The sequence below is a fragment of the Crocuta crocuta genome, unplaced genomic scaffold (genome assembly GCF_008692635.1).
Source record: "Crocuta crocuta isolate KB4526 unplaced genomic scaffold, BGI_CrCroc_1.0 scaffold427, whole genome shotgun sequence".
NCBI classification, from domain to species: Eukaryota; Metazoa; Chordata; class Mammalia; order Carnivora; family Hyaenidae; genus Crocuta; species Crocuta crocuta.
The window spans coordinates 1,659,998-1,675,833 of NW_027533273.1; the positions used below are offsets into that span (position 1 = coordinate 1,659,998).

Below are 15,836 nucleotides of genomic sequence, written 5' to 3' on the forward strand. Positions count from 1 at the left end.
TATTGTTGCCTCCTGACTGCTCTCTCTTCTTCTGTTCTTGCCCTCTACAATTTATTCTCTATAAGCCAGAGTAATCTTTTTAAAAGGCAAAATAGTGCTTCCCTCTAAAGGATTCTAAGAAAATCCAAGCCCCATGCAGTTGTTCAGGAGGTTCTCCATGGCAGAAGGCTTTCCCAGCCGCCTTTCAACCTTATATTCTACTATTTTCCTAATTTAGTGCACGTTAGGTAGAGTGCCTTTCTTATTCCTCCTTCTTAATTACGTTGTAATCATCTGATCTCAGAGCCCGTGTACTTGCTAATCACTTTGTTTGAGTACAAGCTGATCACTTCCAAATTTTCTCATGATTCCCTTACTTGTTAAATTTGTCTTTCTTAAATGTTTGTACTGCCTTGTAATAGAGACTGTTCCCTACCATTGTATTCAATAGATCCTTTCCTACATGCCTATTCCTCCTTACCCTGTTTCATTTTTTTCCCTAGCACCTCTCACCACTTAAGCCATATGTTTATTTTATTGTCTTCTTCCAGTCACCTTCTTTGAAGTGAGGACTTCATAATTCATTACTATATCCCTAGCACTTACTAGGTAGGTAGTAGACACTTCATAAATAATATATACTTCAAGTGACATCTTTACCAAATTTGAGTTTCATTTTAGCTTTTTTTTAATGTTTATTTTTGAGAGAGACAGAGAAACAGAGAGAGACAGAGCGTGAGTGGGGGAGGAACAGAGAGAGAGGGAGACACAGAATCTGAAGCAGGCTCTAGGCTCTGAGCTGTCAGCCCAGAGCCTGAGATGGGGCTCGAACTCAGGAATGGCGACGTCATGACCTGAGCCTACGTCAGACACCCAACTGACTGAGCCAACCAGGAGCCCCAAGTTTCATTTTAAAATGAAAAAGTAGGTGTACATGTGAATCTTTCTGGAAATAAATCATGTTTTTTAAGTTATTGTTATTTAGTTTTCTATGACTTGTTCGCAAAACATGTAATAAACTTTTTACTTTTGAGTATGTTTTAAATTTCAGTTCAAGTATTTGTATTTAATCTTTCTCTAAAAATGCTTATTATGTAATCTGACTTTTTTTCTATGATCAAAATTCTGTTTTGCCTGTGACTTATTCTTTGACAGTATATTCATTACCAAATTCCTAATTTGTATTTTAAGGGGAAAGAAATCTCATAAAATTGCATAATGTTAAGATCATTGGGAATAAAGGAAGAAAAGAATAGAAATAGGGACTTTATTCCTTCTAATTAGAACACTCTAGTGTTTTTTAGGTTTCCTGGAAATCCTTTCAGGTAAGAAATTGGCTTTTCACCATAGGATGCACTTCTCTGTCTCTGAGGAACCCCTCATGATCCTGACCACACCTACTTTTTGCCTTTTCTTCTACTTAAGATCTCAGCTTATGCCCCCATCCTTAATTTTCAGCATATAGAATTTACTTTGATAGGTGAACAAAAAAGAATAGAAAAACTTTAGCCAAATAGTAGTAGAAACCAAAATTCAGCTTGAAAATAGGCCAAGCATATATAATACAACATATAAAATCATAGGTATAACATACTAATATGTGGTTGAGATTTCTTTTTTTGTACTTTTATACAGCATTCTTCTAATCTCTAGGGAAGACCAATTTTAAGATTGATTGGTAAGAAGGGAAGTCGTTGGTACAATCACTTACCATTTTGTTCTCATTTTTGAAGGGTCATTATAGCTGCCTCCATGGGTGGGCAGTGGGGAACAACATTTCTGAATCTCTAATCCTCCCACATAACCATATGCCATTGGCAGCTGCAGAGTCTTATAAACACCTCTCTCTGGCTTAGTACTTTAAAATTTGTAAGTACTTCGAAACTGTTTTGTGGCAGACTACTTAATCAAAACTTTTAAAATGGTTGTCTTTGATAATGAAGATATTAACTTGGTTTTATTTTTATTTTTTCCAGGTGTATGGTAGCTGATGAAGTAAGTATTTTCCTGATTTTTAGGTCTTTTATAAAATTCCACAACTAATTTTTAATGTCTACTATTTGCCATGTGCTCTCATCTTTCCTTAAGACCCTAAGTCTACCTATAAAGAGGAGAGGGGACAGATAAAGAATGAGAATGAATGTGTTGTGTATGTGTGTGTGTGTGGGCGTGCACACTTGAAACATTAGTATTACAATATGGTGGCAGAGAAAGTATGAGTGTGCTTAAAATTCAACCCCAAGGAGCTCTTGGGTGGCTCGGTCAGTTAAGTGTCCAACTCAATTTTGGCTAAGGTCATGACCTCACGGTTTGTGAGTTTGAGCCCCTCATTGGGTTCTGGGTTAACAGCATGGAGCCTGCTTGGGATTCTCACTCTCCCTCTCTCTATGCCTGTTCCCCGCTCTCTTTCTCTGTCTCTCTCCCTCTCTCTGTCTCTGTCTCTCTCTGTCTCTCTCACATACACACACACAAAATAAAAACTTTAAAAAGTAGTATTTTATTATCACCAAAGTTCTAATTTTTATTCAGTTTGAGAATGTGTCACTGTTTTCATGAGGTCTTTAAGAGAAACAGCAAAACCTAAGCTTTTTAAAGATATATTAGTAATGAAGAAAACGTATTGCATTTTTGAAAAGTATAAGCAGAAATATAAAAGATTCTCCCAGGTAACTGTCTTAGCTTTAGTTACATATAGACTTGACCAATGGCCTATCTCCACATTCTCTTGTATAGGAAAAAAAATGAATTACAGTGTAACATGAATGCTGTGCAGAAGGTTAGATATAGGGTTTCTTGGTTTATGCTAGTTTATAATTACCTAAGTTTTTAGTTTGTACTCTTTATTCTATAGGCATTTGTTTATATAGAAACAAAGTCATTGCCTATGAAGAACTTCAACAGTATAAATGAAGGGGTAGTACATAGACATATGGGAAACAACAGAAATTTCTATTTTGAAACAGAATGAATTCCGAAAGTGTCTTCACAAATTAATAAATTTGAATATCCAAAGTGACTGACAGAGGCTCATGTTTTTAGTCCCTGAGTATGTTTTCATCAAACAGGAATGTAAACTTGAAAACCTCAAAACTAGGCATAACCATTTTATCTAATATGTATAAAATAAATGTGTAATACGTGTATGAATGTGTATGTTTGTCTCTCACTTTTTAAACAGACGAGTTTTATGTCTAGAGAGATTACATTATTTCAGGTAACACCATCTTGATAAACTCCACCAGTAATTCAGAGGGGATATCTCATCACCTGCTGATCGTTGTCATTGCTACCTTGTTCTTCATTTTGATGTCATAGAGACATTATAGAGATGTTTAGATGGGCTTTGAATCTATGGAATTGTTCATGGATTGAAATAAACATTTGATCAGCACCTTAAGCCTTCTTAACTTTTATATTCTTCAACCAATTCCTGTCTTCTCCTCAGTTAACATTTGACTAAGGATTGTGTGGAATTCATGATGAACCTTCCACCAGCAAGAATTTTTCATTACGCCATCTGTGTTTCCTCATCTCTTACTATTTACAGTTACATAATTCTTGTCACATGTTGAGTGACTTCAGCACTGTGTCAACAGCGTTCTTATTTCTTAATGCATTTAAAAGAACTATTTAATATTTCCTCAACACCTTAAAAAGGACTCCACTTCTGTGTCCATCATAATTCTCTCTTTTCACCAGCCTTTTATTTTATTTTATTTTATTTTAAATGTTTTATTTATTTCTGGGAGAGTGAAAGAGAGACAGCGTGAGCAGGGGAGGGTCAAAGAGAGAGGGAGTCACAGACTGAAACAGGCTCCAGGCTCTGAGCTGGCAGTCCGCACAGAGCCCGACGCGGGGCTGGAACCCACGAACCGCGAGATCATGACCTAAGCAAAAGTCGGACACTTAACCGACTAAGCCACCCAGGCGCCCCTCACCAGCCTTTTAAAGATTCATTCGTTTACACCTATTCAACCTTACAAGGTTATTATGTTAAATCCTATCAGTGATGTTGATTTTTCATAAAAAAGAATCCTTAACAGTGCAAAGCGCATATGTAAGATCACAGCTCACAACCTCTAATACCCTCTGTTAGCAGTAGAGTTGAAATGCCATTTTTATGGGATCTTACTAAGCTAGTGTGGATAAAAGTTAGTAAATTAAAAGTGTTGGGAAGTAGAAAGAACTTGTATATATGTAAATTACATGAACTCTGGTTTGACCTTCATTCTATTTCTTAATGTTGTTCTCCTTTTCCTGCTCTTATCACAAAATGGTAGTGAAGTCACAGAAGGAAATACAGTTTATAATTTGGAGGTCAACCACCTTTTCTGATTTTTAAGTTGAAAAGTATGTTTTGAAATGATGAATATTTGACTCATCAAATAGCTAAAAGCTTTAGGAAGGCAATTGTACATCTCTGTTATCGAACCTACTTTTTTTTTAGATACTTGAATACCCACTTGGAGTCTTGTGTAATTTAGCTGTCTACTGTGATCATTCCTCCCTAGTTTTAGAAACAAATGACTTTCTTCAACTAGCATTACTCCCCCTTCTAGTATTTTTCCACTGTTATCTTTTTTCTAATGTATTCATTCGTTGTGGATTTATGTAATCTATCTACTGTATATCAGGTAATCATTAACTTTAAATTGGAATGATAAGTTATGTTTAATTCTAGTTAAGTGATCATCGGGTATTGCAAGTATAAAAATATATTTTAAATAATGCAGCTGCACTGTTTAATAAAATTAATTTTACAGATCTAGTTTAAACTGTTTTAATTACTTTCTGTTTCTCCTCTCGGTTTAATGCAATTAAATGTTGTTTCAAGAACTATGCAGTGAATATATAGAAACTCTTGTGAATTTGTATTCCATAAATAATGAAACTCAGATCATAGTCTTCAGTCAGGCTGTTGCACTGTTATTTTGTTTTTTAATAATTACTTGTGAACTACTTTGTCCTTATTCTTAAGTTGAAAATTATTGAAACTGTTTATTCATGAAAAATGTAAATGTGAAAAATAGTTTCACATTAACACAAAGCAGGTAATTTAATAGGATATGCATGGCAAAAAATATTAAACCTACACATTTCCTACCCTATTTGTCAAGTATTTAAGGACTGTTGTTCTCTATAGAAATTTAGTATTTAGAAATTTTTACGGTGTTCATTTTTACTTAGGAAGTTGGGATTAATATCCTGGATTTATATAATAGCCTAATATTGTGTCATAATGGACAAAAGTTTCAGTACATGGATTCTGTCTTTACTTGTCTACAGTATCTTTTATCAAAGCCAGAAAATTCCTACTTTTTTTGGTAACATTTTTTGTTAATACTCTATTTTAGTCCCCCATCCCCAACACACACACACACACACACACACACACACACTTCTTAAAAATTTCCTCCTTCCTGTTACTTGAGAAAACATTTGGGGGTTGTATACCAAATAAAGTATCACTTCCTTCCTTTTTCAAAAGAAAAGGAAACCATTTGTTAAGGCTGGACTACTTGGTTTACCTTACTTTGTTGCTATTTTGGGACATATTAATAAATAAAAACTTGGAATGGGGCCCTATAGCCATCACTATCAATGCTTTTCTTTTGGTCAAGGTGCTTCTCTGCAGGGGAAGTGGGAGAGGCTGTGGGACCTGTTGTTCCATGCTGGCAGAAGAATTTCTGCAGGTTGAAGTTTGAAAACCCTTGTCTGTTTCTCTGCAGGCAGAAATGTGTAGGTGTGTGGAAACAGTGAAGGACCCCTGTGGAAACAGGTTATTTTTGCTCAGAAGACCTTAAAATTGGTGTTACGATATGCATTCTGCCAATATTAACTTCATAGATTTGAGGATGAAAAAATTAAAATAGACATGAAGAATTTTAGTTTTCCTTTTCTATAAGCCTACCTACATTTGACTAAGTGAGCTGAGATGGCAGTTTTGATTCCATTGGTATCTATAAATCTTAGTTTTCATTTACCGGTTCCAAGCTGAATTACACTGTTTCCTTGAGCTCTTCCTGTGTTGTTGATGCATTTTTGTTGAATGAATGAATTGGTTAAATAGTTAGCACTTAACTAGCACCTATGTGCCAGGTTCTGTTCTAGTGCTTTACATCTACTCATTTACTTCATCCTCACAGCATCCCTGTGGGGTGGTAGTGGTTTTATTATTACTATTAGTATTCCTTTTATAGATGAGAAAGCTGAGGCACAGAGAAGTTAAGCATACTGCCCAAGAATTTGCAGCTAGTATGTGCTAGGAGCTGAAATTTTTGAGCTGAAGTAATACAGCTCCCAAGTCTCTCTATCAATTACTATTCTATACAGAGTCTCTAGATGCTAGACTTTCTATATTTAGAAACAGGATTCTTGAGGTCAGAAGAATCTTCAAGACACAAGTTCTCAAATAAACGAAGCTCAATGTTAGAATGATGGTGATAGCCTAAAAATATTGTGCTGGTGAGACTGTTTGTATTCCTTTAAAACTGTATTATTTGCCTGTTTCCTTCCTTTCCCTATTTCTGAAGCTAGCCTTATTATTTTTTATGTCCTTTTTTAAAAATAATTTTTTATTTTAGATTTTTAGAATTACTTAGGTTTTAAACACAGAAATATTATAAAGATAGTACAGGGAGTTTCTATATACCCCATAACCAGTCCCCTATTATTGCCTTAGATTAGTGTGATATATATGTCTTAATTAATGTACCAATATTAATGTGTTATGATTAATTAAATATCATACTTTACGTAGGTTTCCTCAGTTTTTCCCTAATGTTCTTTTTCTGTTCCTGGATCCTATCCAGATACACATTGCCTTTAGTAGTCATGTCTATTTAGGCATCTGTTGTTTGTGACAGTTTCTCAGACTTCTCTTGTTTTTGAAGTCCTTTACACTTTTAGACTTAATGGTGTAGCATTTTATGGAATGACCGTTAATTGGCATTTGTTGGCTATTTTCCTCATGATCACACTAGGGTAATGTGTTTTGAGGAGGAAGACCACAGAGGTAGGGCTGTTGTCATCAAGTCAGCTCAAGGGTATGTGCTGTCAATGTGAATTTTCACTATAGATCACCTGTCTTGATACAGTGTTTGTCATATTTCTCCACTGTAAAGTTGTGATTTTTTCCTCCCTTTCCATACTGTATTTTTTGAAAGAAAGTAAGTTTATGCAGCCCATAATTAAGGAATAGGGAGTTATACTTCATTTCCTTAAAGGCAGAGTAAATTTGAATTCATTCATTCATGCATTCATTTTATCATTTGTTTATATCAAACGGACTCCTGGATATTCATTTTTATGTTTTGGGTTATTACCCAATACTACTTTATGTTTTTCTTGTTGCTCAAATTGTTATACCTTTGGCCAGAGGGAGCTCTTTAAATTCACTCCTGTGTCCTTTTGACAAACTCCTTCATTGTGGGCTATTGTTTTGTTTGGGATTTTGGTTTTTTTGGAGGGTTTTCTTTTATATTTTGACTATTTTCTTACTTTCTAGTACTACATGATGCTCCAGGTTCATCTTATATATTTCTTGCCCTAGTCCCCAAATCTGCCATTTCTCCAAAAATTCCTTTTTTGGAGAATTGGTTTCTTTGATTTCTTTTTATTAAAGAGTGATGTTAGAACCAGGTTATAGGGGCTAGGTGTACTCATATCTACTGGGGTGTCATTTCTTCCAGATCCTCTCATCTGATAGAGCAAGGAGAAGTATGTGTGTATACACACACATACATACACATATTTATAAATATTTGTATATGTAACCATATGTACCTGTAATTAAGCTAAACACCAAGTCATACTTAGGTCTTCAACTAGACCTGGCTCCTGGCCAATAGGAGCCAATCCTGGCTCCTATCCTCCCTTTACTTAATCGTTCAATTCCAGTACATATGTATGGTGATTTCAGTATTGTTAACGTGTATACCGTAAGAAAGAAAATTGTCAACTAGAGTACAATGCTTATATACACTTCCTTTTGGTTTTATTCTTACAGATTCTACTCACTTCTAAAATAACTTAGCTCAGCATCTTAGTCCTCTTTCTTCAGGAGAGGTTATTTCATATATTTATAATACATTTTAAATTCTTTGATCACATTCTACATTCCATCATGGTATCCCCTGACCACCTAACGTATATTTTAAATATTTGTGGACACTGAAGTTTACCCTTTGTAATGTAAAGTTCTGTGGATTTTCACAAATATTTGATGTCTTGTATTCATTATTACAGTACTGTACAGAATAGTTTTACTGCCTTGAACAATAACCTGTTCTTCATTTACTTAATCCTCCCCCCACCAAGCCAGTACTCTAGACAACCACTCATATGTTTAACTACTATTGTTTTGCCTTTTTTAGAATGTCATATAATTGGAAGGACACAGTTTGCTGCTTTTTCAGACTGGCTGTTCTCACTTAGCCATATGCATTTAAGGTTCCCGCATGTCTTTTTGTGGCTTGATAGCTTTTTCTTTTTATGACTGAATAATATTTCATTATATGTATGTGCACAGTTTGTTTTTCCAGGCACCAAGATAAAGAGGTATCTTAGTTGCTTCCAGTCTAACAGTTACGAATAAAGCTTCTGTTAGTGTTAACGTATAGGTTTTTGTTTAGATAAGTTTTTAATTAGTTGGGTAGTTATCTAGGAGTGCACTTGTTGGATTATATAGTATGTTAGTTTCCTAGAGCTACCATGAGGAAGTTTCACAAGCTCAGAGGCTTACTATGACAGAAATTTAATCCTCTCACAATTCTGGAGACTAGAAATCTGAAATCAATGTGTAAGGAGACTTGATTCTTTCTGAGGGCTGTGAGGGAGAATATGTGTGAGGCCTCTCTTCTAGCTTCAGGGGATGGTCCACAATCCGTAGTGTTTGTGGACCTATAGATGCATCACTTCAATCCCTACCTCCATCTTGACATGCTGTTCGCTCTGTTTGTTTATGTTTCTTCTCCTTTTATAAGGGTACTGGTCAGATTGGATTGGATTAAAGACTTCAGCATACTCCAGTATGGCATTATCTTAACTAATTGCATATACAATGACCCTTTATCCAAATGTCACATCCACAAGTACTGAGGTGTTAGGACTTCACTGTATCTTTTGTGAGAAACATAATTAAATTCATAATAGATGGTTAAGACTGTTCACTTTTGTCAGAGCGTCAAACTGTGTTCCAAAGTGGCTGTACCATTTTGTATTTCTTTTTTTAAAAATACTTTTTTATTTTGAGAGAGAGGGAGAGAGAGAATCCCAAGCAGGCTTCATTCTCAGGGCAGAGCCTGACATGGGGCTCAGTCTCATGATTATGAGATCACAACCTGAGTTTATATCAAGAGTCAAACACTTAACCGACTGAGCCACTCAAGCGCCCCCACATTTTGTATTTCTACCAGCAATGAATGAATGCTCTTGCCCAAAACAAGCATTCTAACAGTTGGTATTGTCAAGTTTATAAATACCTTTTTTTATTTTAGCCGTTCTACTGGGTGTAGTAGTGTCTCCTTTTTGTTTTAACTTGTGATTCTCTAATGACATGATTTTGAGCATTCTTTCATATATTTATATGCCATCTATATATTTTTTGTTGGTGCGTTCTCCATTCAGTTCTTTTTCCAATTAAAAGAATTTTTTTTTTACTGTTTATTTTAATTCTGGGAGACAGAGTAGAAGTGGAGGGAGGGGCAAAGAGAGGAGACACAGAATCCGAAGCAGTCACTGGGCTCTGAGCTGTCAGCACAGAGCCCAGTGAAGGATCATGACCTGAGCTGAAGTCGAATGCTTAACCGACTGAACCACTCAGGCACCCCTTCCCATTTTTTAAAAAAAACTGGATTGTTTCTTTTCTGCTACTGAGTTTTAAAAGTTCGTTGTCTATTTTAGGTCCAAGTCCTTTATCAGATTTGTGTTTTGCAAATATTTTCTCCCAATTTGTGGCTTGTTTTTTCATTCTCTTAAAAGTGTCTTTCATAGGGACGCCTGGGTGGCTCAGTCGGTTAAGTGTCCGACTTTGGCTCAGGTCATGATCTCACGGTTTGTGGGTTCGAGCCCCGCATCAGGCTCTGCGCTGACAGCTAGCTCAGAGCCTGGAGCCTGCTTGGGATTCTGTGTCTCCCTCTCTCTCTGACCCTCCTCTGCTCATGCTGTTTCTCTCTCTCTCTCTCAGAAATAAAACATTAAAAGAAAAAAAAAGGTAGGAAAAAAAGTGTCTTTCATAGATGATAAGTTTGTAACTTTAAGTCTAACTTGTTAATTTTTTCTCATTGATTGTCCTTTTGGTTTTTTATCTCATTGCCAAATCCAACATCACCGAGATTTTCTCCTATTTTACCTTCTAGGGGTTTTATACTTTGAGCATTACACTTAGGTCTCTGATTCATTTTGAGTTAATATTTGTGAAGGGTGTAAGTCCTGAGTCTTAGATTCTTTTGTTTGTTTGTTTGAATATGGACATCCAATTGTTCCAGCACCATTTCTTGAAAAGAAGACTGCCCTTTCTCCATTGGAATGCCTCTGCTTCTTTACCAAAGATTATATGGGTCTATTTCTGGACACTCTCTTGTTCCACTGATCAGTGTCTGTTCTTAAACCAACACTGCACTGTCTACTGTAACCTTATAATAATTCTTGAAATTAGGTAATGTGAATCCCCAAATTTTATTTATCTTTTTCAGTACTCTGTTTGCTCTTCTGGGTCCTTTGCCTTTCCAAATAAACTTTTGAATCAGTTTCTCATTCTCTACAAAATAGCTTACTAGGATTTTGATTGGGATTACATGAATTTATAGACCCAGTTTTAAGAAACAATAGATTTATAGATCAAATTTGGAAAAAAACCTAAACAATGTTGAGTCTCCAGTCTCTGAACACAGAATATCTCTCCATTAAATTTGAATGTTTATTACTTCATCACTAATTTTTTTTTCTTTTTTTGAATGGATATATAATTGACATATAGCTTTTTATTAGTTTCAGGTATATAACATAATGATTCTATATTTGTATATATTGCGCAAATTTCATCATAGTAAGTTAACATCCATCACCATACAGAACTGAAATTTTTTTTCTTGGGATGAGAAATTTTAAAATCTACTCTCTTAGCAACTTCCTAATATGCAGTATAGTATTATTAGCTATAGTCACCATGCTATAAATTGTATCCCCATTACTTATGTATTTGATAACTGGAATATTGTATTTTTAATCGCCTTAACTCATTTTGTCAACCCCCAACACCCTCGCCTCTGATAACCACCAATCTCTTCTTTGTATGTATGAGCTCAGTTGGTTTTTTTGTTTTGTTTTGTTTAGATTCCACATATAAGTGAGATCATAGGGTTTTTGTTTTCCTCTACCTAACATATTTCACTCTGTATAATTCCCTCAAGGTCTGTCCATATTGGAAATAGCAAGATTTTTTTCTTTTTTATAGCTGAATAATATTCCACTGTATATGTATGTGTGTGTGTACACCATATTTTCTTTATTTAGTCATTAATGTATATTTTGCCTTCATGTCTTGACTAGCATAATTAATGCTCCAATGAACAAGGAGGTGCATATATCTTTAGAGTTAGTATTTATGCTCCTTTTGCATAAATACACAGTAAGTTGAATTACTGGATCATGTAGTAGTTGTATTTTTAGTTTTTTGAGGAAGTTTCATACTGTTTTCTATGGTGGCTGCATCAGCATACATTCCCACCAGCAGGGCACAAAGGCTCCTTTTTTTCTATATCTTTACTAACACTATTTCTTATCTTTTTGATAATAGCTATTATTATAGGTGTGAAGTGATACCTCATTATGGTTTTGATTTGCAAAATTTCCCTAATGATGAATGATGTGTGCCTTTTCATGTACCTATTGCCCATCTATATGTCTTCTCTGGGAAAATGTCTGTTCAGATCCTCTGCCTAGATTTTTAGTGGTTTGCATATTTGTTATTAAGTTGTATGATTTCTTTATATACATATTTGGATATTAACCCTTTAACATATATATATTATTTGCATATACGTTTTTCCCATTGATTTCATTGCCTTATCATTTTGTTGATAATTTTTTAGTATTTATTTGTTGTTGAAAGAGAGAGACATAGTGCAAGCAGGAGAGGGCCAGAGAGAGAGGGAAACACAGAATCCAAAGCTGGCTCCATGCTCTGAGCTGTCAGCACAGAGCCCAACGCAGGGCTTGAACTCACAACTGCAAGATCATGACCTGAGCTGAAGTCACATGCTTAACCGACCGAGCCACCCATGCACCCCTCATTTTGTTGATGATTTTCTTTCCTTCACAAGGTAGCCATTACCTATTCCCTCCATTCTTTTCTACTGCTCTTCTCCAGAGTAAATTCTAGTGATACTTACATCTTTTTACTTACTACAATCTCCACTACTTCTACCATTGTCGTATTGGACAGGATGATCTCAGTCTCTGTTTTCTTGTATAAAGTAGGAAGTAATACTTTTATCATAAGATTTAGTAATCTGACTTATTTAGTAAGAAACAGAGGAATATCTCTCAGATATCCTTTATTGTTTTCTCCTATTCCTCAACCCTGTAACTTTTTATGCTGTGGTATCTCTGTATATGTTGCTCTATTTTTTTTTTTTCAGTGCTTGTTTATTTTTGAGACAGAGACGGAGTAGGGTAGGGGTAGACAGAGAGAGAACAGAGGATCTGAAGCAGGCTTTGCACTGACAGCCGCAAGCCCCATGCAGGGCTTGATCTCATGAACTGTAAGATCATGACCTGAGTCTAAGTCAGATGCTCAACTGACTGCGCCACCCCTACGTTGTTCTTTCTCTGATGAATGCCTTTCCTTCTGTATCCTTCTGTCTCCTCAAGTCCATCTAACAAAATCACCATTCAAAGCACTATTCAGATATCTTTTCTTCTGTATCACCATCCTTGTTGCCTCTTGGTTCATCTTTGCTTTTACTTCTACTGTGGTTTGAAAATATTTTTAATCATTAATTTTTGAGAGACAGAAGGAGACAGAGCACAAGTAGGGGAGGGCAGAGAGAGAAGGAAACACAGAATCCGAAGCAGGATCCATGCTCTGACCTGCCAGCACAGAGCCTGACATAGGGCTTGAACCCACGAACCTCAAGATCATGACCTGAGCTGAAGTCTGATGCTTAGCTGACTGAGTCACCCAGGTACCCCACTTCTACTGTGGTTTGGATTATGTTCTGTACTCATTTATTACATTCCTGGAGATGGGAACTCCTATTATTCAAGCCATGTTTACCTAGTAGTATCTGGGGAATAGATTTCTTATTAATGCCGAATGAATGAGAAAGATAACTTCTTTTGTCTTATTAATGTTTTTGTTGTCATTCACTTAAAACCATTGGAACTCATCAAGAAATAGGTATTTATTTGGACAAGAGAGATATCTGGTCTACCAGTCACCAGTTACTTTAATAAAATCAGGTCCACAGCCTTCTGCTATCCACCTTCAGTTATTCTAGGCATGGAGGTAGCCAAGAGTGGGTTTTGGGGTTTGCAGATCTTTTAAAACACTTTATTAAAGTATCTAGCATAGAGTCTTTTTGCTTTCCTTTAAGTCATCTTTCAGTTTGAAAATTTTTAATCTAGAACACTAGCAAAGTACGAATGCGATTGATTACATTTTTTGTTTTAGAGAAGTTTACCCTGATTTCTTTGGAAACTGATGTAATTTTCTTCAGGCCTCTTGCTGTTTCATACAGCTTGGTTATTACAGTGTTCTCTCAATAATCTTGGAAAAAATTTAAATTGAAAAGCAGAGGTGACAGCAATGGTGAGATAGAATCATACACAAATCATCTTTTGGAATTTAATGTTTACGATTCACATAAGCATTTGAAAGTCATGCTTCCATTATCTAACCTTAAGACATCGTTATTGTACATTAACACTTCCAAGAACATTCATTGTAAGGAATGTGTTGCAAACATTTCTGCCTTACCATTTTTTTACTAAACGGAATGTTCTTAATGAATAGAAACTATTTAAAATAAGGAAGGGTGGTTAAAATTAGGTATCACACCATAATCTGCTTTTCCTTCTAATAATGGGCTTAAGTTCCACAGATTTTAAGAGCCCAAAGGGGCTACAGCTGCATGGGAATTGGACAGTAATTCTGAATATATATAAAAGCTCCAGAGTTATTTACTTTTTATTTAAAACAAATTTTTAAGGTTTTACTTTAATTCCTGTTAGTTAACATACAGTGTTATATTGTTTCAGGTATAGGATGTAGTACTTCAACACTTCCAAACATTACCCTGTGCTCATCACAAGTGCACTCCTAAATCCTAATCACCTATTAAGTAATCCATCCTTCCACCCCTCCCCTCTTAAAACTATCAGTTTTGTTCTCTATACTTAAGAGTCTGTTTCTTGTTTTGTCTTTCTCTTATTTTTATCCCTTGTTTGATTTTTTCATTTCCATGTATGAATGAAATCATATGGTATTTGCCTTTCTCTGACTGCTTTCTCTTAGCATTATGTTCTTTAGTTCTCTCCATGTTGTTGGAAATGGGAAGATTTCATTCATATTTATGGCTGAATAATATTCCATTATATTTATATATAATTTATATTTTTATACATATACACACATGCCATATCTTTATCCATTTATCAATCAACAGATGTTCAGGCTGCTTCCATAATTGGCTATTGAAAATAATGCATATACTATGGATACATGCATCCCTTTGAATTAGTGTTCTTACATTCTTTGGGTAAATACCTCATAGTGCAATTGCTGGATCATAAGGTAGTTCTATTTTTATCTTTTTGAGGAACTTTCATACTGTTTTTCAGAGTGATTGTACCAGTTTTCATTCCCAACAGCCCTGCAAGAGGGTGCCTTGTTCTCCACATTCTTGCCAACGCCTCCTGTTTCTTGTGTTTTTTATTTTAGCCATTCTGACGTGTATGAGTCAGGTGATATCTCACTGTAGTTTTGATTTGTATTTTCCTGATGATAAGTGATGATGAGCATCTTTTCATGTATTTTTTGGCTATCTGTAAGTCTTCTTTGGGGAAATGTTTTTTCATGTCTTCTGCCCAGTTTTTAATTGGATTGTTTTTGAGGTGTTACATTGTATAAGTTCTTTATATACTTTGAATACTAACCCCTTATCCAATGTATCATTTGCACATATCTTCTCCCATTCTATAAGTTGCATTTTAGTTTTGTTGATTGTTTCCTTCCCTGTGCAGAAGTTTTTTTTTTTTTTTACAAATAATTTATTGTCAAATTAGTTTCCACATAACACCCAGTGCTCATCCCCACAAGTGCCCTCCTCCATGCCCATTCCCCCTCCTCCCCACATCCATCAGTCCTCAGTTTTTGTCAGCATTCAAGAGTCTCTCATGGTTTGCCTCTCTCCCTTTCCCCCACCATTTCCCCCCTTCTTCTCCCCCTTGTTCCTCCGTCAAGTTCCTCCTAATCCTCCTATACGTGCAAACATATTTGTCCTTCTCTGCCTGACTTATTTCGCTCAGCATAACACCCTCAAGGTCCATCCACGTTGCTACACATGCCCAGATTTCATTCTTTCTCATTGCCATGTAGTATTCCATGGTATAGATAAACCACATCTTCTTGATCCATTCATCTGTTGATGGACACTTAGGCTCTTTCCAGAAGCTTTTTATTTTGATGTTGTCCCAATAGTGTATTTTTGCTTTTGTTTCCCTTGCCTCAAGAGACATACCTAGAAAAAAGTTGCTATAGCCAGTGTCAAAAAAAATTACTGCCTGTGCTCCCTTCTAGGATTTCTATGGTTTCAGGTCTTAAATTCAGATCTTTAATCCATTTTGAGTTTACT

At 35.6% G+C, this 15,836-nt stretch overlaps 1 protein-coding gene across 1 annotated transcript in view; it reads left to right on the plus strand.

Annotated features, from left to right (window-relative positions):
- ZRANB3 (zinc finger RANBP2-type containing 3) overlaps positions 1–15,836 on the plus strand; it is a 257,774-nt gene that overhangs the window by 96,264 nt on the left and 145,674 nt on the right. The window contains exon 2 of the mRNA XM_077747849.1: positions 1,956–1,974. Within this exon, the coding sequence (XP_077603975.1) occupies positions 1,960–1,974 (15 nt within the window). The 5' untranslated portion in view covers positions 1,956–1,959. The remainder of the gene's footprint in view (positions 1–1,955; positions 1,975–15,836) is intronic.